Below are 27,534 nucleotides of genomic sequence, written 5' to 3'. Positions count from 1 at the left end.
TTCCATGATGAAGTCTGGAAAGGAGCAAACAGGGTAGTTTGCTAAAGCATGTGTAAGTTCGTCGTCACTTCCCCAAGAAAACACAATACTCACCAACAAAGCAAACGCCTCCAAGCCCCCTACTCTCCCATCCCTAACGCTCGAAACCCCCACCCTCCCTTCTTCAGCACTAATTATCATACTTTCCGTACCTTCCCCTTTCATTCCCACCGGCATCCCAACACTGCACGACACAAACAAGCCCAAGCATGCCACCCATTCCCGTGAGGATGTCCACATACTCGAACAACAAAGTCAGAACGAGACAAGACGTCCATACACAGGAGTAAATATACAAACCCCCTAGTAAAAGCACAAACCGTAGGACATACCAAAAATGTATACGTGACAACACCGTAACCCCGAGTACTCGACATACCCCCACATGCCAGAGAACGAGATATACAAACACAAACGGGCATGGACGGCGTACAACCTCCACCCTGACCTTGTCCACCGGTACAAAGGCACCCGTAAATGCTATCAGGCCTCTCTCCAGCAGACTCGCACAAACAAGCTGGTATCATAATCTAATTGGGACAGGTATTGGGAGTACGAGACGAGCATGTGCCCTGCATACATAGGGAAAGCAGGTGCTCGCCGCGGAAGACGTGGAGTCGTGATACATCAGTCCCGGCGGGCTGTTGCGCAAGGCCGTTACGGTGTGTTACATCCGGGGCGTAGGGTTCAGCTCTTGTCGTACAACGGCCGGAAAATGACAAGACGTTGAGAAGTCATGCGCAGAGCTCTGCGCAGTGAAGTGAAGTAAAATCCTGCTGTCATTCAAGCATACACACATACACAACCCCTCCATACCCAAAACAACACCAACCCACCCCTTAAACCATAGGTTTCCGCAACGGCGCCACAACCCCCTGCCGAACAATAACCCTCGGCCTCGTCCCCTCCTGAAACGTCTTCTTAGTAGTCCACTCCCTCCCCTTGGGCACCCTAAGACTCCTCTCATACTGCTCTCGACTCTCAAACGGAAACGGCAACTGACCAGCCATATACTTAATATTGGGCTTAACCCGCTTCTCATTAACAATCACCCTATCGAGCTTCGCGTCTTTCCGGCGCTCGGCTTGAATGCCCTCGGTTGCCGTGACCGTTTTATACCCCTTGTTGCGCTTGGCTTCGCGCTTCGACATGCCGGAGCCGGTCCAGGCGCCCCAGCCGGGGAGGTAGGATGTTGTTTGTGTGGCTTCTTCGAGGGCCGTGGTGGCAGTTTTTTCGGCGAGGAAGTCGGCGGCTACGTTGTCGCCGGCGAAGGCGGTGGAGGTCAGGGCTTGGTTGCGTAGGATGACGGCCATGTCTAGGCCGTCGTGTTCGGGGTCCGAGGCTGCTGCTTCGTCGTTGGGGGCGGTGGCGTCGTCGTCGTCGTCTTGGTCGCCGAGTACGGTTGCCCAGCCGTCGTCGTCGGCGGCCGTGATGCGTTGTTGGAGGAAGGCGTCGACGGAGACTTGCTGGTCGGGTTTCGCTTGGGCTTTAGCCTTTGACTTTGATTTGGACTGTGGCTTGATGGTGTCCTGGGCGGCGGGTTCGTCGTCGGCTGTGAAGGGGAAGAGCTCAGGTTCAGGTTCAGCCTTCTTAGACTTTGTAGCTTTTGTCAAGAACGGATTGAACGGCGGCTCATCCGTTTCCGGCGCCGCGGACTTTTGAGCCTTGCGCGCCCCGTTAGAAACACCTGTAGCGAAAGGGTTCTTCGTCTTCTCAGTCTTGCGTGACCCGTTTGACAATCCGCTCGCAGTGGGCTCAGCAGTTGCTGTGTTTTGACCTTCCTCGTCGTCAGAACCAGGGTGCTCCTCAAACTCGTTGCGACTAATCTGGATCGCTGGGGCAGCAACACCACCAGGACCGTACTTGCGACGTCCAACCCGCGCAGCATTCTCATTCCCGTCTTCGCTATCACTGTCACCAGCAAGCTCCCGACGCATGCTCTCCACAGCCTGGTCATTCTGAAGACGTCTCGCTGCTTCAGATTTCTGCATAAACGCCATCTGCCCCAACTTCGACTTATCCGTCGAGAAAGGATTCTGTGTGAGTTTGCCGAGTGACTTTTGCAGGACCTCGCTGTCAGATATTTCTTCGTCATCATCATCTTCGCTCTCGTCTTGCTCACTGGGTACATCGGAGCCCTCGTCGTCACTATCACGAATAGCCTTGCCTTCGACACGGCGGCGAAGCTCCTCATTGCGCTTCGCCATCTCGGTGACACCAGCGAGCGCATCCTCATCCCAATTAGCCCGCCCGGTAGCTTTGATACCCTTTGCCCATTTGCTCTCGCGGTGCTTGGCGCCCATGCGCTCCTCAGCTCTCCGACGGTCGTTGTACTCGCGCTCCTCTTCGGAGAGATCGATACCGTCAGCCTTGAGCCCTTCGCGCTCCTTCTGCAGCAGCTTCTCGCGCTCTTTGCGGTGCACGCGACGGTAAGACTTGCTCTTGATCTTCTTGATGCGCTTGGCGCGGACTTCTTCACGGAAGAGGAGTTCTCGCGCCATCCGCAGCTGAGCGCGCCGCTTCATGACTTCTTCGAGGGGCATCTTGTTGGTCTGTAGCTCCTCCCACTTCTGGATCTGCTCCTCGTCGTCTTTGCCGTTTGACAGGCCGCTCTGCTGGAGAATGGACTGGATGGTGCTCTCGAGGTCGTTTGCAGGAGCAGCGCTTGTAGTGGGCAGGAGGCGGTCTTCACCCATGGGCTTGCCTGCAGACCTGTGCTGTAGGGGAAACATGAGGTGCTCGGCGCGACGGTTCTGCTTGATGGTGTCAGTCCAGCGGTCGAGGGTCTCGTTCGCTTTGGTGTTGGCGGCCGCGCGGTCTATCTTGTCCTGCTGTCGCTTTGGGAGCGGAGCGTCCAGCCTCCTAGCAATATCGTTTCGCTTGGACGACTTGTCGTCTTGCAGCAGCTTGAGCGCCCTCTTCTTCTCTTCGTCGGCAACCTTGGGCTTGAAGCTGAGAAGATCGACCTTCCTCGAGACGCCGAACTCGTCGGGCACAGCGGATTCATGGACCTCGACTCGCTTGCCCCTCTTCTTGCCCTCGTCTGCCGTTGCCAGCGAGGATATGAGATGCTTCAGCTGCGCCTGTCGGTCCTCTTCGTCCTCGTCGTCGTCAGATGAGGTCAAGTCGGATGCACCGTCGGCGGCAACATCCTCCGCTTCACTCGGCCCCTCCTCTTCGCTGTCGTCAAAGGCAGAAGCCTTCTTCTTGTCCTTCTTGCTCCTCTTCTCTTCCCTCTCGTCCTCCTCATACTGGTCCAACGCGGTAGCAAGATCAATAGCGTCCTCACCCAGATCGTCTTCATCATCCTCTGCATCCGCGCTATCCCCCTCATCGAGATCCATATCGCTATCCTCAGCCACAATCTGCCTCTTCGCCTTCTTCCCCTTGGGCTTGCCCTTCATCGTCGAGCTCCCACGGAACGTATACCCCTCGAAACGCTCCTCATCGCTCTCGCCAAACGCCTCGTCGGAATCAATATCCTCATCATCATCATCCTCAACATGTCCCATAGTCCACGTGTTCCCCTCAGAATCACTGCCCTCGTCAAAACTCTCATCCCCCCTCCGCCGCTTCTTCTTGTCGTCTTCCTCATCCTCTTCCTCGTCGTCGTCATCCTCACGTGTCCGCTTGCGAGCAGACGGCCCTTCTACTTCGCCGAGGCGGTTGCGGCGAATCTTCAGCGTGTCGGGGTTCTCGTACTGTGCGATGGCGAAGGCGTTGAGGGCGCGCTTCTGTGCTTTCTTAGGGTTGCGCGCATAGGTGCGAGATTTGGCATCTTTGGCGGGCGCACTGCTCTGCGCCAAGCTGCGGGATACACGGGGCGGCATTATCGTCTTGTTGTGGTGATTCACGCAGTCAGGCAAGCCGTGGAAATGGGAAATGGCAGACGACTTTGCGAAATCTTGGCGAGATATTTTTTGCGGGAGTTGCGCACGGACCTGCATTTGCGGACCACCGAGTGCGAGTGAGCGAGGGAACGATGGCAACAACGACTTTGGACGGCTGGCTGCGTTGATTGCACGAAATTGACTCGACGACATCCCATTCACAATTGCTGTCGCCATCTAATACAACGCCACAATGTTCCGCGCCACGCCCTCCCTCCAAAAAACCCTCCGCCGCCTACCCCTCTCGCCCAAGCAAGCCGGCGTAGAATACTACAAGGGCAACCGCGTGGGCAACCTAGGCAGCATAGACGAGTACGGTAACTTCGCGCCCGACTGGGCCAAGATTAGGACCTATGTGTATCCGCTGCACGGCACCAAGAACACCGAGGTGCGTCCTGTCCTAGTCCCATAAAAGAGCACGGCATGGCATGGCATGACGAGAGAGAAGACGTGGACGCTGATATTTTGATTCTTGCAGTTGACGCCTTTCGTCGGTTTGTCCATTGAGACGACGCGCCGCTCTGACATGGGCGAGTCGGAAAATTACCCCAAGAGGTTCACGGGCGAGGATTATTTGCGCGCGTGGAAGACGGCTGGCGGGCATGATTTGGTTGAAGGGCAGGGGGAGGCGGGGCCTAGGGTTAATATGCCGGAGCCGTTTGAGGAGAAGACTGGGACGAAAGCTTAGGGAAAGAGATGTGTTATGGGAGATAGGAAGTTGAAACTTGAAGCTTGACGCTTGAGGCTTAAAGCGTGGAGCGTAAAGTTGAGTTGAAGAAGAAGGCGAAGGGAGAAGATACGACAGCATTGCAAGGCGTTTTCGACTATGGGGCACCAATGGGGAGGGTAACTGTAACTGTAAGAGAAGGAGCTGTGATCATATCATCTCATATCAGTCAAAAAGAAATGGCCACTGGAACTGTAAGAGGAGGTGCAGTCTTTGTAACCTTTTAGTTCAAAGAGAATGGCTTTTCTCGTTTTAAACGACTCAGACAGCAACGTACCATCGAACTTGCTTCAGCTTGATGAGTTCTTGGTTTTAGAAAGACCAATAAACCATAAAACATTTTCTCTACTTCCAGCGTCAAAAGCGTACAGGAAAGTAAACACTTCAAACATGATACATGGATATTCACATCCACACAGCAAAGTCATTTCAGAATTATATTTCACATAAACCCCTTCAACAACAACTCGACAACCGCCTACGACGCACCCGTAAGCGCCTGCTTCTGCATCGCCTCACCACTCTCATTCGCCGGCTCCAATCCCATCTTACTCGGCCCACAAAGCTGCACGCCATCCTTGCTAAACCTACTCCCATGTACGGGGCAATCCCAGCTCTTCTCCGTCGAGTTCCAGCACACCACACCCTTCAGATGGGGACACAAGGCACTGAACTTGTGCACCTGACCGCCGTCGTCCTTGTACACCGCCAACGGCTTGTGAGTCGCCGAGTTGAGAACACCACCTTCACCTGGAACCAGATCCTCAATATCCTTGATGTCGGATTGCAGAAAGCGCTTGTACTGCGAGTTGATCTGCACGTCGTGCGAGACCAGCGCGGGCAGCGATTTCAGCATGGAAACAATGCGCTTGGGGTCGTAAGCAGAGGCCCATGGGTTTGCTTCGCCTGTGATGCCGTCCGCGATGAGCTTTCCTGCTAGCACGCCGTGCGTGAGGCCGTTACCTGAGTCACCTGTTACAATGTAGATGTGTTTGCAGCCTTGGTTCAGGCCGATAAAGGCCATCAGATCTACGGGCTCGAAGACTTGTCCGCTCCACTTGTAGTCGATGGACGTAGCTTGGGGGAAGCGAGCACGCGTCCATTCCTCCAACTCTACAAATGGTGCCTTTGTGTCGCTCTGGCCTACTTTGTGGTCGCCGCCACCAACCACCATGTAGTCATGTTGTTCGTCGCACTCGGTCAGGCGGACGTACTTGTACATCTCGGCGGAGTCGTAGAAAAGAGCGTCTTCGACGGAGCCCTTGGGCACCCGGATTGCAATACAGTATGTGCGGTAAGATTCCTCTTGTGCGACAACTGACAGCTTCTGGAGAGGGACGCAGGTGGCTTCAACAGCGTCGGCACACTTGATTGTGTGGCCGTCTATAGTCTTGACATATACATCCTTCGATCCCATACCCAGAATCTCAATCCCCTTCTCCTGCACGTCAATGCATCGTGTGTTGGTGTAGCACGAGAAGTTCGGTTGATTCCTGAGGAACTCAAGGACACCGGCACAGTACTTTGTTGGGTGGAAAGTGGCTTGGTTGCTGTAGATGACGGCATCACTCTGATCGATGTTACCTTCCCAGCCCTTGAGCTTGAAGCCTTCCCTGTATTCTGTCATAAGTCCTAGCTCTTTTGCTTTTCGGCCCTCTTCAATGAGAGTCTTGACATCGTCCGCATGCTCCTTTGTTCCTTTCGGATACTGCGAGAAGTCGTAGCCTGGGAGCTGACGGTACTCGCACTCGATACCCAGCTGCTTGGAGATCTCGCCAACGCGGTTAAGCGCCCATTGATGCGACTCAGCTGCAGCCTTTGCGCCCTTGTCACCGTGCTTTTTCGCAATGTCAGGATAGCCATCATCGAGGTCACTAGCTAGGTGACCAGACGTACGGCCCGTCTCGCCCGAAAGGACCTCGCGACCCTCAATCAAGACGACATTGCGACCGCGGGTCACGAGCTCGTATGCAATTGAAATTCCAGAGATACCAGCGCCAACAATGCAAACATCTGTCTCAAGATCCCGGTCGAGTTTGGAAAATCTGGGCAGGCTCTTGTAGGGCGTGGTGTGAATCCAGACTGGGTCGGTCTCTCCGCTGGTGTACATGAAATGTTGGGGTTCGGACATGGTCGACATACTGAGTCGCTTTGTCAGGGTTGGAGATACCTGAAACCGGTGGCTTTGTGATGTAAAGAGCGGATAACGTGCTGCCCGTATGAAATTCGTTCGCACGGTGTGTCGTAGGAGAGTGGTAGTCAGAAGACGGGGAGCAAGGAGCGACATATTTCTAAGAGAAGTTGCGGGGCCTGAGGGCATGCACGTGAATGGGATGTGGTATGTTTTTGAAGCTGCCACTGCCCGAATTGTAAATAATGATGACGGCTCGATGTAATAAGTTCTCCGCGATTGGCTACATGAGTAGTTGCGGTAAGGTGAGCGTGTTGTTGTCAAGACGCCAACCAGATGCTCTGGTAATGCTTTGACGATGTGATGACGTTTCCTGTGCGACAACTGCAAGCCTCCCTCGGAGCTGTAAACAGATAAGAACAACAAAACTCCATATTTTACAAGAAAAAAGAATGAAAGAGGGTAATGTGAACGCATATTATACCATGGGATCGCTAAAGTTGAGTCTGAATAGGAATAGAATACAGTGCTGTTCGGCGCTAACAGGGGAAAGTGAAATGTGAAATATGTACTGCATGCAAGTCTAGCGTTACACCTGGATAGGACTAGAAATCATCTACGATGTATTGCATGTCCATGTTCCAGTACCTAATCGATCGTGCCTGTCTGAGGTCTGGGGTCTGGCACCGCGGAGCGTTCGCAAGCTCGTGCTCGAGCTGGGGTAAGCGGGCCGCCTCAAAGTTTATATCAATAGCGTTGGGCTAAGTACCTGAGTATCGTCAGTGCTGCGCACATCAATGACTACATTATCTGTGATCGTGAAGTCATACTCACAGGCCTGAATTCATACCTGTCCTTCCTTAAGCAACTTCTCAGCGACATCCCTCAGCACAAACTTCTTGATCTTTCCACTTCCCGTAAGCGGCACTTCGGCGCTACAGTCCTCTCCAAGCCAGAACACATGCGCGGGAGCCTTGTGCCTGCCGAGTACTTTTCTGACCCAAGCCTTGACCTCTTCAAGTGACGGCTTCTCGGCGCCCTCTTGTTGTTCAAGAAAGGCTGCAGGTACCTCGACGTAGCGCTGATGTGATACACCCACAACAATGGCGCGCGCAATGGAAGGATGTTGTACCAGTCGCTCTTCAATCTCGAGCGGATATATGTTCTCTCCTCCTACAGTTTGATAAGTATCGTCCATGACTAGGAACCATGTATGCAAAGTATGTACCTCGAATGATAATGTCCTTGAACCGCCCTGTGATCGTGCAGTATCCGTCAACGTCCAGGACAGCTTCATCGCCAGTATGTAGCCACAGCTCACCGTGCTCATCCCTGACCAGAAGTTCCGCTGTTTTCTCCGGATTTTCCCAGTAGCCCCTGCACATCTGGTAACCAGTGATGCAGAGCTCCCCTCTTACGCCGATCGGCACGACCATGTTTTCTGTATCAACAATCTTGACCCGAGCATGTGGCAGCACAGTTCCGACAGTTGTCAACCGTGCATGCAGTGAATCAGTAGTATGTGCATTGAAGACGGTAGGACTCGCTTCGGTGAGCCCGTAGCTAGATGTGAAGTCCGTCATGCCCAGTTCGCTGACCATGCGCTCCATCAGCCAACGGGGCACAGGACTTCCCGCTACAATACCAGTACGAAGCTCCGATGTCCAGCCAGAGGGCCTCTCGGCGCTGAGAATCGAATCTATCATTGCTGGTACGCCGTGCAGAGCAGTACAGTGCTCGTTGGAGATAGCGTACATGCATGCGACAGGATCAAACGACTCGGCCGGAAAGACGATCTTGCCACCATGTGTGAGAGTTGCAAGGAGACCAAGGGTAAGGCCAAAGCAGTGAAAAAGAGGTGGTGGGCAGCAGAGCGTGTCATTGGGGGTGAGCTTCATGCGATCGCCGATAAACCGAGAGTTGTTGATGAGATTACTGGAGCAAGGTTAGTAGTCACTCGCCTTGACAAAAACAATCACACGTACTGGTGTGTCAACATCGCAGCCTTTGGATTTCCAGTGCTGCCACTTGTGAACTGAAGATTCGCAACGTCATGCGGGCCTATTATACCATCAAACATATCGAGGATATGGTCTGGCACCCTATGCGCTTCGTCTAAAAACTCGTCGTAGGGAATGAACCCTTCCTGGTTACCTCGTATAAGGCACACAGTCTTCAAATCTGGCAATATTGAGGTGATTTCCGCATCTCGAAGTTTTTCTAATAAGGGAGTGTTGTCAAACTTTGCGATTGTTGGCGTGGTGAAAAGAACTCTACATTCTACATCAATTAGACCAAGTGTCGTTTTCCACATGATGGAGGACTTACTCGTATGCCTGAGCGCGTACTTCATCTCCGTCGCTGTATATGTGTTGTTCAATGTCACACATATAGCCCCAACTCTAGCGCAAGCAAAGAATACCGCAATGTATTTCTCGCAGTTCCCGCTCATAATGCCTATCCTATCTCCCGGCCGGACACCATAGCTAAGCAAAGCTCGCGCCAGCAGACTCGATTCGTTCCATAACTTTTGATATGTCCATCGCGCGCCAGTCCATGGTATTATGATCGCTTCGTTGTCTGAATATGCATCGACTTGCTGACGGAGCAGTTGCGAAACTGTGCATTGTAGAAGGGGAGGATCGAGTGGTCCAGAGACGATGGAAAGATTTGGATACGGTGGGAGGATATATGGGTCGATCTGGAGGAGAGTTTGGTTTAGACGTTGGAGGGCGTCGTTTCGCGACTGATCATACAATTCTGCCATATCTTTTGACCATGCAGTCCACCTGATAAGCCCCCTACCCAATTGCAATTGATGGTACGAACGCGAATGAGACTTGATAAGATGTGACAGGGGTAAGATGCCCACTGTGGAATTGAAAGCTAGCGATGAGAGGACGACGTGCAAGATCAACAGCAAGAAGTCAAGCGATCAGCGTTGAATGTTCAAGGGGCCGACTGTCTGCATAGGTTTATCTTCACAGTGGCCACAGTAGGAGCTCGCTGATGACTCGGATCTAAGTATTATGACTATGTATTCCATCATGACAGTCCGCGGGACGAGGAGCGTTGTTTTGCCTAGTCTTGGTTCTCACACGGCCTTGAGAGATGACATGTTCGGCTTGCCTAGCACACCATCAGGTGGTTGGCTCCATTCGGTGGTAATGCCGCTATTGTCGTGCCGTCTCGTTTTTTAGCGGAGCTATGGAGATATTTTGCAGATTGCGTCCTCAGTTGGAAGTGATCATCGCGGACTGGTGGTGAAGCGTGGGAGACGAATCCGATGACAGAACACGGTCCTGCCCCGGTCTTACTAAGAACAGGGGACGGGCATTAATCTCATCTGATAAGATTTGTTTTGTTGGGCGCACAGTCGCTAGCGGCGTCGGTGGTTAACTGCTTGAAGCCTGGTGTGGCAAATTCTTTTTATCAGATGGAAGGCTGGCGGCGGATGGGGCGTGGAGGTGGAAATGCCCACTCGCGGGCCGGTGTTAAATTCGGTTACATAAAGTTATCTGATCCGCGTCTGGCGAACTTGGCATGTGTCAAGGCTCGAGATGTTACATCTGATAAAAAGTTTTGCGCTCGTTGTGGTGGTCCGTGAACACCTTAGGGTTTTGCCGGGTGCATCCATTCTCCTCGGGACGACATTGAATCTGATCTCCAAATTGCCGTTACGTGTTACGCCCACAAAAGTCCACCTGCAGGCCCATGTCGAAACCCTGCGTTCGTCGGCGTCCTGCATGGGCCGGGGTACGCATATAGGGACGGATCAGATAATATCATGGACCGTGCATACACGAGATGACGACGCCACGCATGAATAAAGTTATCAGATCCGTACCCTGCATTAGGCGCACTGAGCAATGAAAGCTCTTACTGAGACATAATTGGTGTTGACCAGGAAAAGTATGACGTGTGCACTATGTCTTCTACAGGTGAGACGTAGCGTATCGGCTGATTTAGAGCGACAACGTTAAGAGTTGTATTTTTCGAAATCTACAAAAACCTTGTAGTTCGGGATCACGCAAGATTTGTTGAACACATAGGGTCTGAATTGAATTAAGTCCATTTCGCATACGATGCCGTTCAACAATCATGGCTGGAATCAAAAACTTGAAGCAAAAACGTGATCATCGCATGTACAGTGGATATCGAGGCTCAACGAAGTGAAATGGAAACCTCATCCCAATTTACAATTTCGCAAGCGCATCCAAACTCGGCCTGACCTTTTTCTCACCATCCCATACGAATGGACTCAACGTGAAGAACTTCTCCCTGTTCACCATCATAAGCGCACTTCGTTTATGTGGCAGGTCCATTAGCTTTTCGACATGGAAACCATGGGCGAAGTCGTACGCCAACACAGTACTACTTGTGGCTGCTGGCTCACCGACAAGATTCCACGTCCGGGGCTCATCCAAGAATATGTAGTGCATGAGTCCAGACCACCAGGCAGAGACTCGATACGGGCCTCTAAACCTGACATCGCCGACTAGTGAGTGCCTGCCGCGGTCATATGGTGATGCCTGGTAGTGAGCACCCATGTGATCCTCCTAATGCCATGTTAGTATCTAGTGTACGAGACAGGTATCAGATGTGAGCCTACCATTGCCCAATAAACTTCAAAGTATGCAAACAGCACATCGTCAAATGCAGCAAACATGGTCAACACATGAGGGTCCTCATGAAGCTTTCGTAAATACTCGCGATGCTGATCTAATGTTCCAGTCTCGTTCCAACCAGCAGCGACACGTGGGTCGTTCTGCCATTGATGGAATAGTTTAAGGTGGTCGTGATTGGTGTAGTCCACAGCGATCATTGTAAAATGCTCCTTCAGATGGGGTATCCAACGGCTGTAGATGATTGATCCAGGTTCAGGCTTGGGTTCTCTTACAGGATGCATAGTGTGCCGTGGTACGGCCGGGAACTGGGTAGACGGTGCAATCTGGAACGGGAACGTAGGGTAGTGTTGGATGATTGGCTTGTTGGACGCATCCAGCCTCGGTGCCCACACAGGGCGAGGACCAAACGGTGACGCAGCACCCTGCCAGAAGCTACCTCTTACAAGCAAGTGTCCATCGTGTGGTGCCGATGTGCTGGAGGCTCTGGGATGAGGATGAAACAGGCCAGTCGCGTGGAGTTCCTGGGCTAGTGACTGCGAGTCCTTGCCGGAAAAGAGAACTCGAAAGTTCTCGACTAAAGGATGCAGCGAAACCAACGCATAGGAGACGAGCCATAGCTGCGGGACGGAAGGTCGCTCTCCAGACCAGGAAATGGTAAGATAAGGTGATCGTCGTGCTCGAGCCCAAGAACTGTTGTCTCCTTTTGGCGGCTCTGCATCTTGAGCTAAGAAAGCAATACCGCTGAATGAGAGTGTTTCGTTGTGCAGTAGCGTTGGTGGAGGAGTCCCTTTGCCGCTGGTGCTTGCGGAAGATGGAAGTATTCGATTGCTTGTAGGCTTGCCTTGTGGAGCAACATTTGTAACTGCATAAGCTGTAAGGTATGGATGTGGAAGCTTGAGGACTAAAGGCCCGACGACAGCGTCTGTTTTCTGTGATTCTTGTGCCATGGTAATGAGGCGGTGCGGTAAAGAAGAGTGCAAGAAAGTCCGAATGATGCAAGTTGGCTGGGGCTGCAACGCGCTCGAGAGTGCTCAAGTTGGCCAAAAGCTCACCGTATGAAGGCCAAGTTAAGCCGAGGTCTCCGGGCGTATTCGACGACTTGGTCCACAGCATTATGCAGTGTCAACGAACGTGCTAACTCGTTGGCCGGTCCAAATAGTCTATAACAGGGGTATATCTTGGCTGGTCACACTATGTGGGCCCTGGTTGAGATGGCCATTGTCGCATGCAGACCCACGTAGGTGGTATGCACCACAGTCGGCGCTAGAACACCGGTCACAGTTTTTGCATCTTGCTTATGTTTTGCTTGACCTTGAAGGTCAGTGCACCTGCACCTGCAATTTGAAGCCGAGCTCACACGATTATACATACCAAATCCTCGTCAAATCAGACGACGAGCCCCGAAACTTTTCTTTGCATCGAACCGAGACAGCTATCACTGCCACTGCTTCCAAGGGCGACATCAGCATACCCATCATGACTTCGACGGAGCAGCCTACCAGACAGCTAGAGCCCATCTCTAACTCGTCTACTTCAAACTCTTCGTTTGATCTCGTCTGCATCGGTTTTGGAGCTGCCCAGCTAGCAACCGCCATTGCGAACCGGGAAGCTCGCAAACCTTCCAATATACTATTCCTCGAGCGAAAGCCTTCATTTTCATGGGGTTCAGGCTCCCATATTGCCAGGACACGCATGGAAAGCCCATTCATCTATGACCTCGCCACGATTCGGAATCCAAGAACAGCGTTCAGCTACGTCAACTATTTGCTCGCTCGCGGTCGTCTCGTTGAGTTCGCAAACTCCGACCGTTTGAATCCTCTACGAGAGGAATTTGAGGATTATATGAAATGGTCCGCGGATCAATTCAAGGACCAAGTGCGGTACGGCTGTGAAGTTGTTGGCGTAGCTCCAGAAACAGAAGCCAGCACAGTAAAGAGTTGGAGGATTGCAGTGAAGGATGGCAATGGAAAGTCGTACACCGTGCGGACAAAGAGCATTATCGCACCATCCCTATCACAACAAAGCAGTACAAAGCCAAGCGTCTTAACCACTGTCGATTTTCTTTCTGGACAACGAATTATCCCGATGAACGACTACTTTTCAAGAAGAATCGAGCTTCGTGGCTTTTGCGAGCCGCGATTAAATGTCTCTGTTGTGGGATCTGGTCAACAAACTCTGGAAACCATAGACGATCTACTGTCCTGCCCTCATTTGGGCAATATTACGGTCGTGACGCAAGATGAGTCTCTGGCTCCATTAAGGATCCTCGGCGAGCAAGAGCCACCAAAGCCGCAACTATGTTCAATCTGGGCTACACCGTCAGGCGAACGACAGCCTTCAGTCACCGAAACGTCGGAGCTCATCCAGAACATCTATTCGCGTGCATACGAGAAACAGGTCGCTAGTAAAGGCGAGTGGACGTTCCGTGTCTTCATCGGCCAAGATGCAGCTGCGCCATGCTCCAAGTCGGACTTCATCGTCAAGGACACTACCGCTGTTCCGCTATCAAGCAGGGAGCTGCTACAAAGCTTGGATACGCTTGTGTTGGGCTGCCATCAGAGAGGCGAAAGCCTGGAAGAGGTGCATTTCAAGCACGGCGCTGTTGCTGAGGATTGCAGGGTGTGGTTAATGTCGGCGCACTCAGAAGGCGGTCGCTCATTGGCAAAGGATATCGCCGTACGAGCCGGCGAGGTGGTGAGTGCGTTGTCGTCACCAACCGAGGGCGCACGGGATAGAATGGTTCTCCACGCCAGGATGTGATGGGGAAGGTGGTGCGAATTGGGCAGGTGCGGGTGGGGCGGCGCTAGGCAAATTTTTATCTGATCGCGCTAGTACATAATCAAATCAATCTGATAATCTCGCTAAGCTCTTCTCCGGCCTCGCTCTCCAGCGACACGTCTCAATTCTCCACCACAGATCGTCACCCTGTGCACGCGCCTGCATAACGCGTGCGTCTTTTCTTTTTCACGCCACGCAAGGCAGTTAGCCTCTATTGACGTTATGCAAACGATTCGGCTACTATGTTGATCCTGGCTATGGTGTCTTGGTGGGACCACTGCGTCCTGGCAAACCTCACGGAGGCGCGTCTGGACATCTTTATCACATCACGACGACGAGTGATCCGTCAACCCTAGAATCAGACTTGGTCTTGTATGCTCGATGCATCTTACCAGGCCTTCGCGGGCGTCTATCAAGCCCTTCTTTGGCTTTATTCATCTTCTTTTCTATGCTGATCCTACATGGCTGGACGTAGTCCTTGTTTGCGTCGGCTGTGTTGCAGCTATCGCAGCAGGAGTCCCGTTTCCCATCGTGGCCATTGTGTTCGGAAAATTGGTTGACGACTTCAACGACGCAACATGCAACCAGGACTCCGGAGGCTCGACCAAGTCAATCGACTCGCAAATCCTTCTATTGGTCTATCTCGCCATTGCCAGCTTGGTCTTGATCTATGTACATCTTGTGTGCTGGAGCATAGCATCTCAACGGTTAGCTCAACGCGTTCGTGATCGATATCTGAGGAATCTTTTACGACAGGACCTGGCTTTCTTCGACAACCTTCAAGCCGGCGAGGTATCTTCTCGACTCAATGGCGATATTCAGGCAATCGAGAGCGGCACCTGCGAGAAAGTGGGTGTTGCTCTAGCATGTGTGTCATTTTGTGTCACTGCATATATCGTTGGCTTCACCAGGGATGCTGAGCTTACGGGCATTCTGATCTCGTTGATCCCTGCATTTTTGCTCATGGCAGTGATTGGCGGTCATTTTTTCGGAAAGTATACTGCGAAGCTGTCGGCATGCTTTGGATCAGCGAGTGCCATTGCTTCTGAGTCTTTAAGTCATATCGGGCTTGTGCATGCTCTCGGGGCCAACACAAGACTTGAGGAGAAGTTCAGAGCTCATCTAGGGGATGCTCGTGAAGCAGGTATCAAGAAGGCGAATACTGCAGCAGTACAGGCCGGTCTACTCTACTTTATTGCATTCTCAGCCAGTGCACTTGGATACTGGCGGGGAAGCCGTAAAATCGCCGATGCGATCGAGGGCAACGGAAACACGACTATTGGACAGATATACACTGTGACCTTCATTCTGTTAGATGGTAGATACCCAATCCTCCCCTTGCTATGTCATTGCTGATTGTTGTTCAGGCGCCATTGTTCTAAGTCAGGTTGCTCCTTTATTGCCACTCTTTGGAGGCGCGGTAGCTGCATTCAAGCGTTTGCAAAAAGACATTGAAACTCAGCCTACCATCAACAATATTTCGGCCTCTTCCGAAAGCCCTTCTATGGTTGATGGATCAATCGAGTTTCGCAAAGTTGCTTTCACATACCCATCAAGGCCTGATCAACCCGTCTTGAACAGCATATCTTTCGACTGTGAAGCTGGAAAGCTAACTGCGATTGTCGGTCTTTCCGGAAGTGGCAAGTCGACCATCGCTAGTCTTATCAGCCGATTTTACGATCCACAGAGCGGGAATGTTTGGCTTGATGGGCATGATGTCAAGGATTTGAATGTTCGAACCCTTCGAGGGTTCATCAGTCTCGTTCAGCAAGAGCCATCACTCCTAGACCGGTCTATTCTAGAGAACGTTGCGCTTGGCCTCATCAACTCGCCGGCACATTCGCACTTGGAGAAAACTTTGCTTAGCGATACCTTGGCACAACTCACGGAGGAGGCTAGAAACGGCCACGATCTTATCGAATCTGCTAAAAAGGCCGGACCTGAGGTGGCCGAAATCATTCATTTGGTTCAGCATGCAGCAGACCTCGCGGATGTTGCTACTTTCATCGATCGTCTCGAGTTTGGTTTCGCCACGCTCGTCGGCTCAAGCGGGAGTCTCGTTAGTGGTGGACAGAAGCAACGGATCGCTCTTGCTCGTGCCTTGGTTCGGGACCCAAAAATTCTCATCCTCGATGAAGCCACAGCAGCTCTCGACTCGGCAAGCGAACAACGAATCCAAGCCGCAATCGAAAGAGCCTCCCAAGGAAGAACCGTCGTATCGATTGCTCATCGGCTGTCGACCATCAGGAATGCATCCAAGATAATTGTCATGAAAAAGGGGACCATCCTTGAGCAGGGCACTCACGAACAGCTTATGAGCCAGGCAGGATCCTATGCAGATATGGTGCATCTTCAATCCGTCAAGCCCACCGGCGACGGGACATCCAGCTCTAGAACAAGTCTTTCCGAATCTGAGATTAGTGTAGTTCCAAACGAAAAACAGGTGTTTGACCCAAAAGAGAGCGATGCAGTCTTGGGGGGCGACGCAAATTCTCCAGATTCAGCGAGCACAACAAAAGAGCAAGTAGTTGCACGTTCGACTCGCAAGACAATGGCTCCACTGGTACGACCGTACATACTTCTTCTTGCCCTCGCATTCTTCGCTGCTTTGATCGTTGGTGGTCAGTACATCGCGTCCAGTCTCTTGTTCGGGAATATCATGGGCGGCATGTCGCCCTGTAATGAGCCAAACTATATTCGATCACGAGGCGAACTTCTCTCCGGAATGTGGTTCATGGTTGCTTGTGTGGTGTTTTTCGCAAACTTCACAAGCTGGTCAGTCTTCGGACTAGTATCTGAGCGATTGGTTTACAAAGTCCGGAATCTGTCTTTACAAGCCCTTCTGCATCAGCCGTTGCAGTGGCACGAATCCGAAGGGCGAAGCCCATCGAGTCTTCTCGAGTTCATCACCAAGGATGGTAATGCCCTAGCCGGGTTCAGCGGCTCTATTGCCGGCACATTGTTTTCCGTCATCGTCAACTTCGTCGGTGCCATCATCCTCTCCCACATCATTGCCTGGAGGATTGCAATCGTCTGCCTTGTTACAGTTCCCATACTTTTAGGTGCTGGGTTTATGCAATTTCGCGCCATCGGACGCTTTGCAGCTAAACATGCCAGTGCGTTCTCGTCTTCCATTGGAGTTACAATCGAGGCAGTCGCAAACATCCGCACCGTCCATGCACTTTCCATCGAAGATGAGATCGTACAAACTTACCGAAGATCATTGGAAGGCCCACGTAAAGAAATGGTGAAGCAGAGCTTGAAGACGAATGTCTGGCTAGCAATTGCCAACTCTTGCGGCTTCTTCATCTACGCCTTGGCGTATTGGTGGGGCTACAGGAACGTCAGTGAGGGCAGATATAAGCAGACCGAGTTCTTCATTATTCTCATAGCTATGCTTGTCTCCGCCCAGCTTTGGGGCCAGCTATTCACCCTTGCTCCTGAGATATCGAAAGCCAAGGGCGCTATATCGCGTATTTGTGGACTCATCGAGCTGGGGGGAGACTCTTCAGGCATACCATCTGGTAGATCGTCTCCGGCTTCCGGTTACAACGCAGATGAGAAGCGAGATATAGAAGCGTTAGGGGAGTCAGCATCACCTGCTTCGCCTGGAGGCGGCGGCGCTCAGGTCGTGTTCCGTGATGTCTCTTTTTCGTATCCCGCGCGTCCTGGCATTCCAGTGCTCACATCTTTGTCGCTTTCCATCCAACCTGGCCAATTCTGTGCACTTGTCGGTCCTTCGGGAGCAGGCAAGAGCACCGTTCTTGCCTTGCTTGAACGCTTCTACCGTCCCACTTCCGGCAGTATTTTCATCAACGGTTACGATATCTCGCATCATCACGGCGTCTCTTTCCGCGACGACATCGCATACGTACCTCAAGCTAATGTGCTTTTCCAAGGAAGCATAAAGTTCAACATCTCTCTTGGAGCGCGACCAGGGCACACACCTACAGATGAAGAGATCCAAGAGGCTTGCAAGCTTGCCAACATCCATGAAACGATTGTCGACCTGCCACAGGGCTACGAGACAGACTGCGGTGCCAATGGCTCGCAGCTGTCGGGTGGCCAAAAGCAACGGCTGTCCATTGCACGCGCTCTAGTGAGGAAACCAAAGCTTCTGCTTTTAGACGAGAGCACTAGCGCTTTGGATGCAGAAAGCGAAAAAGCCTTGGAGCTTGGTCTTGAACGAGCTGTCAAGGGCCACGGCGTTACGGTCATTGCCATCGCCCATCGGCTACGTACCATTGCTAGGGCTGACGTCATCTTCATGGTGGATGGGGGTAAAGTCGTAGATCAAGGAAGACACGAAGACCTTGTGCAGCGTAGTGAAAGCTACCGTGTCAATGCCTTGCATCAGATGGTAGAATAGTCTTGTCCGCATCATCATAATATATTTCTAATCTGTTCAAAACTGATCATATCATACCAACCCTTGGCTTCTGGCAGTTTTTTTATCCACTCTTGGAACTCGGAAAGTTGATAGAGTCTCTTACTCTTCTTTCGCACTATTGATACCATCTAATGATAGATACTCCAACTTGTGGACGAGCATTTTCGTTAAGGATTTAAATGTTTAAATCTTGTCTTCCATGTAACTAGTTTGCTGTCTACGTGCTTATGCAGGCTTGGTTGGGGATCCAATCTACAACCAATTACTCACATGATTGCAGATATGTCGTTTCGTACTTCCGTAATAGGAAGGTTATGCAGAACAGTTGTCTTGCAGCGAACCTTCAAATTATACTTGTTTTTTGGACTCGTAAACCGATGCAGACGACTGAATGGCGCTGTTCGTAACAACTTGACTTCGGTTAGTTAAGCTACGAAACTGCGGTAACTCCAGTATACATCGGTCACCATCCTGTCCCTGTCAGGCTAGTCGTGGTAGAGTAAAAGGTCATGGTGGTGCTGCACTGCACCTTTAGCGCCAGACGAACAAACTTTTCAGCTGCAACTATGACTAGTTCACGCCACAAAGGCAAGCCTTCTCGGCAATTGACAGCGCCGTGCCTCCCCCTGGCATGTGAGCGTTATCAGATCCGCTCCAAGCGAAGCCTTCCCCTTGTACAACTACCATTTTGGCAACATCAATGCTGCTCGGTACAACTTGCAACACGCATCAACACTAGTCTTCAGAAGATGGTATCGACACAAACCCTGTTCTTTCGTTGTTGACCATGACCGGGGTCGAATTTACTATGTCAGCCAAGAAAGTGATAGACAGGGTGCATCTGTGCAATACCGGCCCTTTTGCGTTTTCAGGCGCTTGGTCGTCTGATGCACAATGACAGGCATCAGGCTAGTAAACACGACCCATGCCCACAGACGACCACCAATTGAGCCCACTCCGAGCATCGGCCGTTATCAGATGAAAACGATCCGCATCTTGCCGATGTCACCCTGCATGAACTCCACTCTTCGCGTCCATTCTCCCTCGAACAGGAAGCTCCGTGGGTGCAGAACAACAACGTTAGTTAACGGCTAAAATTATCAGATGAAGCTAACACGCAAATTTTTAATCTGATCCGTTGACTGTGGGGGTAGGACGCGCGGGGTGACGCGCCTTTCATTACGGCTGAAGAGGTGTACCACACAAGGAGGGGATAACCCATCCTTAGCGGTGACGTGAGGGAATGACCGAGCCGATACACCAATCCGTGAGCCGCCACGCAATTGCGTATAGTGGGCAACCCTGCGTTGGTGTCGAATACCAAGATGACGCCGGCGGCTGCTGTCGGATTTTATGGAGGTTGACATAGTAGTCAGATGGTGCGCGCATCGGAGCCCCATCCTTGCTCGTTGTGTGGGCAGTCAATCATACTTCTGACCAAGATGGAAACTCATGTGGAGAGTTTGACCGATACTCCTTTACGATGCTCGGCTCTTTCCATGAGAAGGTCTGGGAATTGACTCGCCAGACTCGGACAGATCCGCACTACTTCACTGCTCACTCCCAATTTCAATCCTTAAAGTCACCGAAGGAGGATTACAAACATACTAAGAAACACTCAAACCATCCCAACAAGATGCATCTACCGAACGGCGAGCCCACGATACGCTTTGGTGAAATTCCGAAAGAGCGTGTCGAGAAGGTGTACAGCAATGGTACACTAGATACACAACAGAATGGAACGTACTCCAATGGTTGTGCGCCCACCAATCGCCATGTTTCCGACTCAAATGAGGTGGACATATACGTTCCCAAAGATCTGCCACAAGATTCAATACTGGATACTGTTCTTGCGGCTTGGATTGTACTCATCCAGCGATACCAGCGAGATGTGTTTCACCAGTTCACATGGGGGGCCAAAGATGCTGAAAAAGACAAGATACAATGCATTTCAGCAGGTGATCTAGACTCACCCAGTCACGAGACATGTGACAGTCTGACCACGAAGTTGAGAAACCTGAGATTGAGAAATATCTCCGGTGACGAAACCACTATCTTCTTGAACGACGGAACATCTGAAGAAGTATGATGCATGAAATGCTGTTTGTAGGATAATAACTGACGTGCTCGCAGTGGAGCTTCGAAGTGTCGCTCAAGTTTACGCGAGGTTCACTCCAAGCAGTGTCCCGATGGCAGGCTCCGAATTTGTCTGGTCACCAAGCTGTTTCGCAGCTTCATTTCTTTGTTTCTATACTTGATACCCTATTTTCCGAGCCAGAACACCCAATCTCGAACTTTCTTGCCGTGTCCGAGAACGAACTTGAAGAGATATGGAATTGGAATACGCCTATGCCACCAGATCTACGAATCTGTATGCACGAGATGGTGTCTGAACAAGCGCAAAATAAACCGGAGAAAACCGCGATAGAAGCATGGGATGGAAGCTTGACATATCGCCAAGTGGATGATTACTCGACCCATCTGGCGCAAAACCTGCGATTACTGGACGATTCGGAAAAGCAAATCATTCCAGTTCTATTCGAAAAGTGTAGATGGACAGTTGTCGCAGTGCTCGCCGTAATGAAGGCGGGCGCGTGTTTTGCACTCCTTGATCCTGCGCAGCCCGAAGGACGATTGCGTACGGTTGTACAGCAGATCAATGCCTCACTGCTTATCGCATCAAAGACGCAAGCTACGCTTGGTGCACGTATTGCACCCTCTGCGACTATCATCCCTATTGCCGAATCAAAATTCGACAAAATCCACGGGCCATACGCCGAGCAGCAGCCCAAGACAACACTTCCGACCGTATCGCCATCCGCAGCACTCTATATTCAATTCACAAGTGGAAGCACGGGTCTGCCAAAGGGATGCATCATTTCGCACAGTCAATATACCTCCGGGGCGATGCCACGTGCGTACGATGTAGGCTACCGATCACATTCTCGTGTCCTGGACTTCGCAAGCTATGCTTTTGATGTGTGTATTGACTCCATGCTTTGTACTCTGGCACACGGTGGAACTCTTTGCACGCCTTCTGAAGACCGTCGAATGAACGATCTTAGTGGAGCGATGCGAGACATGCGTGTCACTCTAGCAGGCATGACTCCTTCCGTTGCGAGAACGTTAGACGTGGACATTCTAGATCATCTTGACTCTATCGCACTTGGGGGTGAAGGTGTATCAGCCAGCGATGCGGCTACCTGGGGCCAAAGAACCAAGGTCGTCAACGCATATGGACCTTCAGAATGTACCGTCGGAGCTACCATCAATGCGGATGTAGGTGCCAAACCGTACATTACCATGGGCAAAGGCAAAGGATGCGCAGTATGGCTAACAGAGCCCAACAACCACAACAAACTTGTGCCCATTGGTGCTGTGGGCGAGCTACTCATTGAGGGCCCGATCGTTGGTGACGGCTACCTGAACAACCCAGCGAAAACGAAGGAGGTGTTCATTGAAGATCCAGAGTTCCTTATCCAGGGAAGCAAGACTATGCCTGGTCGCCACGGACGAATGTACAAGAGCGGTGATCTTGTGCGTTACGATCCTGACGGTAATGGTGAGGTCATCTTCGTTGGACGCCAGGACCAGCAGGTCAAACTTCGTGGACAACGAATCGAGCTTGCTGAGATTGAGTACAATATGCAGAAGCATCTTCCTTCAGACACCCAGCTTGCGGCTGAAGTTATCAAGCCCGGCGGCACTGGGGAGCCCACGCTTGTTGCCTTCTTGGTTGAGCAAAAGAAAAGCGGTATGCGACATCTTGACGGCAACGTCTTCGGCAGCTTTTCCAATAAGTTCCAGACAGCTCTGCAGGAGATGACAAAGGAGCTCTTCAAGAACCTGCCTGGCTATATGGTTCCGAGCGCATACATTCCATTGTGGAAGATGCCTCTGCTTGTGTCGTGCAAGACGGATCGAAAGCGGCTTCGCGAAGTTGGTGTTTCAGTCACGCGACAAGATCTCAGGCGGTTCAACGCTATTATGTCGGAGAAAAAGGAACCGACCACAGAGATGGAGCTCAAGCTTGGCCAACTCTGGGCGCAAGTTCTAGGTGGTGACGCGGACTTCAGCGCCAACGACAACTTTTTCAGCATGGGTGGTGACTCTCTCAGGGCTATGAAGCTGGTGGCTGCTGCGCGGGCAGACGGAGTGATTCTTACGGTTCCAGACATCATGATGAACTCGACACTTTCGGCCATGGCCGCCAAAACAAAACCGCTGTCTGGTGAAGAGGACAGTGAGATCCTTCCATTCGCTTTGATTCCCAAGGATTGGGACATGGAGAAAGCAAGGGACGAAAGTGCTGAGCTTTGTGGCATCGATGCTTCTCTAGTTGAGGATGTCTATTCATGCACCCCCCTCCAAGAAGGCTTGATGGCACTTTCCGCCAAGTTCCCAGATGCGTATGTCGCTCAGCGTGTTGTGACACTTCCAGTGGAAGCAGCAGAGAAATTGAAGAGAGCTTATGATACAACCGTTGAGGATTCCCCGGTTCTGCGAACACGAATGATCAACGTACCTGGCCGTGGCCTGTTCCAGGTCGTGCTCAAGGACGGACTACTGGTCCGCGATCATGGTACTGACCTCTCGGAGTATCTTAAGTTGGACCGCGAGGAGCCAATGGATCTGGGAAAGGCTTTGTTCCGCTACGGAGTGGTTCGTGAACCTCAAAGTGACAAAGCACACTTCGTCATCTCGATGCATCATGCCATTTACGATGGATGGTCGATGCCTTTAGTCTTTGAACGTATCAATCGTGCGTTCAATGGCCTCAAGACAATTCGCCCTACAACCTTCAAGCACTTCATCAAGTATCTCACGAACCTGGATCCCAGTGAAACAAAGAGCTACTGGAAAGAAAGACTGGATGGTGCCAACCCCTATCAATTTCCTCCTCTACCGCAAAAAGGGTACATCACTCAAGCCGATTCGTTGCTTGAGCACTACGTCAATGTTCCGACTTCTGCACACTCCAGACTTACCCTCGCCACTATCATTCGTGGTGCATGGGCGCTCGTTTCGTCGCTTTACATGGGCCATCCTGACATAATTTTTGGTGAGACTACAACTGGTCGTTCCGCTCCCGTGCACGGTATCGAGGAGATCGAGGGACCAATGATTACCACCATCCCTGTGCGCGTCCGTCTGAATCTCGACCGTCCTATCTCCGAGTTTTTGCAGACTGTGCACGCACAGACAGTACAGCAAATTCCACACGAGCATCTTGGTCTGCAAAATATCCGTCGCCTGAGCAAGGACGCTCGTGGAGCATGCGAGCTGCGTACAGGTCTGGTCCTCAACCCCAAGGAGGAAGAAAACTTTGGAGAAGAGACCTTCGAACATGCGCCAGCAAATGCCTTCCTTCCCGCTGATGATGCTGAGGCAGCAAGAGAGGCATTGAAATTCAATACTTATGCGCTTATGCTTGTCTGTACATTGGACGAAAACGGCTTCTTGATCATGGCCAGTTTCGACTCAAAGTGTATCACTTCACCGGCTATGGAGAAAGTGCTTGTGGTGCTAGATCGTATCGTCACTGCGTTTCTTGGTAACCCTGAGAGCAAGTTGGGTGATATTGCAGTCTTAGATCCTGAAGAAGAACAAGATGCGCTAAGGTTGAGGCCGACGGACATGATGACGGATAGTGCGATACAGATGTCGCCATCGAATGGTTATACCCCTGGCAACACTCCTGCCCAGGCACTGTCTGCGAATGGAGAGAAGCTCCGCAGTCTCTTGAGCCGTATTCTCGGTATGCCGGAGACGGATATCAAGCCAGAAGACAGCTTCTTCGAACTTGGCGGTGACTCCATCAGTGCTATGAGACTTGTGCCAGAGGCAAGAGCGCAAGGGCTCAACATCACGGTCGCTCAGATCTTCCAGAGTTCGTCGCTGTTCGAGCTAGCTGCGTCGATAGGCAACGAGAAAGAAGACAAGCTTCTTGATCTACTCAGTCGCATTCTGGGCATGCCTAAGAGCGATATCAGCCCTAACGACAGTTTCTTCGAACTTGGAGGAGATTCTATTAGTGCCATGCGTCTTGTACCTGAAGCTCGTGCACAAGGTTTGAACATCACTGTTGCGCAGGTCTTTCAGAGCAAATCCCTCTCTGAACTTGCTTCTGCTGCTGAAGAGTCTTCGTCAACACAGTCCGAAATCAAGGTCGATGCGCCTTTCGTTGCCCTTGGTGCCGATGCCTCTTTATTTAGCGCCGATCGCATGTGTGCCTATCTGGAGAATCCGGAGTGGGAAATCGCAAACATCTATCCCACACGGCCGCTTCAACAACTCGCTGTCGAAGGCACAGTTGATCTTCCACGATATTCGCTACGCTACGAGCTCATGAAGTTCGCTACGGCTATCGACCGCCAGAAGCTTGCTCAAGCTTGCCAGGAGCTTGTAGCTCGCAATGAAGTCTTGCGCACCGTCTTCGTTCAAGACGATAGGAAGACGCTTGGTGTAGTAATCTCCTCACTGCAAGTGCCATACTGTGAAGTTGCTGTTGCCGACGATGACGATGTCGACACCTACGCGAAGACATACATTCAAAAGGACATCGAAGCACCCAAGCCCTACGGTTCTTCGTTCATAGCGTTCACACTCTTCACCTCCACATCCGGTGCTTCTACCCTTGTATTCCGCATCTCACACGCACAGTACGATGAGATCTGTCTGCCGTTGCTCTTCGATCAGCTCTCAGCTCTGTACGCAGACACCGCTGTCCCGGAAACCGTGGCATTCAGCAAACACGTAAACCACGTTGTGCTCAACAACATCCCCCAAAGCATCCCCTACTGGCAGCAACTCCTCTCAAATTCACAAATGTCTGTTCTCAAGCCAGATATCCCACTCACGCACCGCAAGGCCGCAGACATCTATCTCGAATTCGACATCTCCTCCCGTCCGCAGAACATTACCATCGGTTCGCTCCCAACCGCCGCTTGGGCCATTGTTCTCGCACGTCGCCTCAACATCAAAGATGTCGTCTTCGGCGAAGTCGTCACAGGCCGAAACATCGGCGCCCCATCCGCTGATCGCATCTTTGGCCCAACATGGCAGTATATTCCTTTCCGTGTGCCTTTCAAATCCGGTTGGACACATCTCGACCTCCTAAACTTTGTGCAAAAGCAGCACATCGAGTCTGCAGCGTATGAGGGCATGGGTCTCGCCGAGATCGTGGAAAACTGCACGACGTGGGATCCCAAGGAGGTGACATGGTTTGATACAGTGGTACACCAGGCGCCGCAATGGGTCGAGGAACTGCCATTTGGTAGTGGGGTAGAGGCCAAGTTTGAGACGTTGTACCCGCATGCAGAGCCTTTGAGGGAGTGGAAGTGTCAGGCTTTCGTCAAAGATGGAGGGAAGAAGTTGGGAATTGAGATTGTCACTTTCGAGGAATGGATTCCTGTTGCGAAGGAGGTACTGCAGGAAGTTGGGAAGGCGCTGGGAAGCCTCATGGCGGGTAAGGTTGGGGAGAGGATCTTTGAGGACGTTGATGAGGTTTCTAGGGAGGTTAAGGAACCCACTTTGGAGGACTTTGAAGGTGTGATGTAATAGGGAGTGATATCAGGGTGGTGTTAAGATGTTTCCTGAATTTAGAGACCTTTCTAGTAATTTGCGTATCTCAAGATTAGTTTCATCTCGGCTTGCGTATGTATTGCCGACGCTCTTTCCTCCAAGAACTATGGGAGATCTTTCACAAGCTTCGAAATTGCGAACTTGCAATGTTGCGCTCAAAACTCTGTAGATAGCACATAGAGACTTCCATTGAGTGGTATCGCAGCATCTCCTTGAATATGGTTAGCATCAACCACTCTCTCTACTCCGTAAACAAAAGCATGATTCGCAGTGTGAAGCAGCAGTGAAAGAGCCCTCGCATCCTTACTCAATCTTCTTCGCAACCCTCCTCTGCTCCATCCCAAGACCCATCAGAAATGCTATGCGAACAACACTAACCACCACCAAGATCACAACAGTCCCCCACTCCTCCCCTCTCCACTCTCCTACACCCAACCGCCTCTGACTCGCCAACGCATTCCCCAGACTCCAAAATGCCGCCCCATCCGTCATCAACACGCCAGCTTCAAAGTACTTCCAGACCTTGAGATCATTTGTGGCGCGTAACATGAAGACCATAAGGAACGCGAACATGGCGAAAGCGCCGCCCGCTTGGTGCATCAGCATTGTGTGAGAGGGCGTTACGGTACACCACGGCGATGATGGAGCGAATGCGGAACCGAGAATCGTTTCGGGAGAGAAGAAGTTCATGTAGATTGCCGAAAGGGAGATCAGCGGGTCTAGCGTGGTAAAGAAGTGGTAGTAGAAGGCTGGAATTGGAGAGGTGGAGCGTGACATTGCTGTTTGCTTGTCTGTGAGCATTTTGGAGTGGAGAGTGGGATTTTGGGGTTCGGAATTGTTTGTTAGATGTTGAGAAGGGCGATAGAGATGTAGTCTAAGGTCACTGGGAGTGCTAGTGCTGACGCTGGCCTAGCCGGATGCAACTCGACATAGGCGATCTAGGAGCTAAGGTGTTCCCACACGGTAAGTAGTCATTGCCTCTCGCAGGCGCTATCCTTTAGGAGAGACCATAGCTTGCGTGTCTTCCTAAATTCGTCCTTTTCCCCTTATCCTTGACATATTGGTGGACGCGCTTCCCGGCCCGGTTCTCCATGTTGTGGTGGTGAACAGGCATCCCCAAGTGTTAGGCCATAGCTTTGATTTGTGCGCGGTATATAGCTAACCAGCCCCACAAAGCTTGAAATCTGACAACCATACCTTGGATTCAAATTCGCGGCCGGTTGACTTGTATTCTAACATTTCAGCCGAGACTCGGGGAATTGATCAAGTCAGAATCTGTCCCTTATAGTATATCGTAACAACCTCACAACAACGGATGAAATCTTGTACTATAATATATTGGGCCATGGGCGCGATTTTGTAGCAGA

At 51.5% G+C, this 27,534-nt stretch overlaps 9 protein-coding genes across 9 annotated transcripts; 4 read left to right on the top strand and 5 right to left on the bottom strand.

The window, feature by feature from the left end:
* Positions 1-878: 878 nt before the first annotated feature.
* On the bottom strand, positions 879-4,106 carry P153DRAFT_375111 (Utp14-domain-containing protein; the record flags this gene model as incomplete). Its single annotated transcript, XM_033669560.1, has 4 exons — positions 879-2,075; positions 2,109-2,125; positions 2,162-3,770; positions 3,981-4,106. 4 exons carry the CDS (start codon positions 4,104-4,106, stop codon positions 879-881), a joined length of 2,949 nt encoding a protein of 982 aa, XP_033524722.1.
* On the top strand, positions 4,058-5,099 carry P153DRAFT_365948 (uncharacterized protein). The gene is made up of 2 exons (XM_033667933.1): positions 4,058-4,317; positions 4,408-5,099. Exons 1-2 carry the CDS (start codon positions 4,123-4,125, stop codon positions 4,615-4,617), a joined length of 405 nt encoding a protein of 134 aa, XP_033524721.1. The 5' UTR covers positions 4,058-4,122; the 3' UTR covers positions 4,618-5,099.
* Positions 5,100-5,134: 35 nt separating this feature from the next.
* On the bottom strand, positions 5,135-6,787 carry P153DRAFT_338007 (DAO-domain-containing protein; the record flags this gene model as incomplete). Its single annotated transcript, XM_033665768.1, has 1 exon — positions 5,135-6,787. The coding sequence occupies one exon, from the start codon at positions 6,785-6,787 to the stop codon at positions 5,135-5,137; it is 1,653 nt and encodes a 550-aa protein (XP_033524720.1).
* A 605-nt stretch (positions 6,788-7,392) lies between these two features.
* Positions 7,393-9,554, bottom strand: P153DRAFT_384612 (acetyl-CoA synthetase-like protein; the record flags this gene model as incomplete). Its single annotated transcript, XM_033670357.1, has 5 exons — positions 7,393-7,548; positions 7,638-7,960; positions 8,016-8,722; positions 8,773-9,067; positions 9,116-9,554. The coding sequence occupies 5 exons, from the start codon at positions 9,552-9,554 to the stop codon at positions 7,393-7,395; spliced, it is 1,920 nt and encodes a 639-aa protein (XP_033524719.1).
* A 1,191-nt stretch (positions 9,555-10,745) lies between these two features.
* On the bottom strand, positions 10,746-12,611 carry P153DRAFT_395758 (uncharacterized protein). The gene is made up of 2 exons (XM_033671426.1): positions 11,400-12,611; positions 10,746-11,346 (listed from the first exon to the last, which is right to left on the bottom strand). Exons 1-2 carry the CDS (start codon positions 12,360-12,362, stop codon positions 10,984-10,986), a joined length of 1,326 nt encoding a protein of 441 aa, XP_033524718.1. The 5' UTR covers positions 12,363-12,611; the 3' UTR covers positions 10,746-10,983.
* A 65-nt stretch (positions 12,612-12,676) lies between these two features.
* On the top strand, positions 12,677-14,210 carry P153DRAFT_314094 (uncharacterized protein). The gene has a single exon (XM_033664908.1). The coding sequence runs from the start codon at positions 12,892-12,894 to the stop codon at positions 14,173-14,175; it is 1,284 nt and encodes a 427-aa protein (XP_033524717.1). The 5' UTR covers positions 12,677-12,891; the 3' UTR covers positions 14,176-14,210.
* Positions 14,211-14,312: 102 nt separating this feature from the next.
* P153DRAFT_314090 (leptomycin B resistance protein pmd1) lies at positions 14,313-18,793 on the top strand. The gene is made up of 2 exons (XM_033664907.1): positions 14,313-15,511; positions 15,561-18,793. The coding sequence occupies exons 1-2, from the start codon at positions 14,575-14,577 to the stop codon at positions 18,560-18,562; spliced, it is 3,939 nt and encodes a 1,312-aa protein (XP_033524716.1). The 5' UTR covers positions 14,313-14,574; the 3' UTR covers positions 18,563-18,793.
* A 1,426-nt stretch (positions 18,794-20,219) lies between these two features.
* Positions 20,220-26,143, top strand: P153DRAFT_384608 (nonribosomal peptide synthetase 6; the record flags this gene model as incomplete). The annotated part of the gene is made up of 2 exons (XM_033670356.1): positions 20,220-20,666; positions 20,717-26,143. The coding sequence occupies 2 exons, from the start codon at positions 20,220-20,222 to the stop codon at positions 26,141-26,143; spliced, it is 5,874 nt and encodes a 1,957-aa protein (XP_033524715.1).
* A 327-nt stretch (positions 26,144-26,470) lies between these two features.
* On the bottom strand, positions 26,471-26,944 carry P153DRAFT_288345 (uncharacterized protein; the record flags this gene model as incomplete). Its single annotated transcript, XM_033663594.1, has 1 exon — positions 26,471-26,944. One exon carries the CDS (start codon positions 26,942-26,944, stop codon positions 26,471-26,473), a length of 474 nt encoding a protein of 157 aa, XP_033524714.1.
* Between the last annotated feature and the right edge of the window lie 590 nt (positions 26,945-27,534).

Source organism: Dothidotthia symphoricarpi, assembly GCF_010015815.1.
Source record: "Dothidotthia symphoricarpi CBS 119687 unplaced genomic scaffold P153scaffold_8, whole genome shotgun sequence".
In the NCBI taxonomy this organism is placed as follows: domain Eukaryota; kingdom Fungi; phylum Ascomycota; class Dothideomycetes; order Pleosporales; family Dothidotthiaceae; genus Dothidotthia; species Dothidotthia symphoricarpi.
The sequence above is the reverse complement of the archived record's forward strand: the minus strand, read 5'-3'. Positions and strand labels throughout refer to the sequence as shown.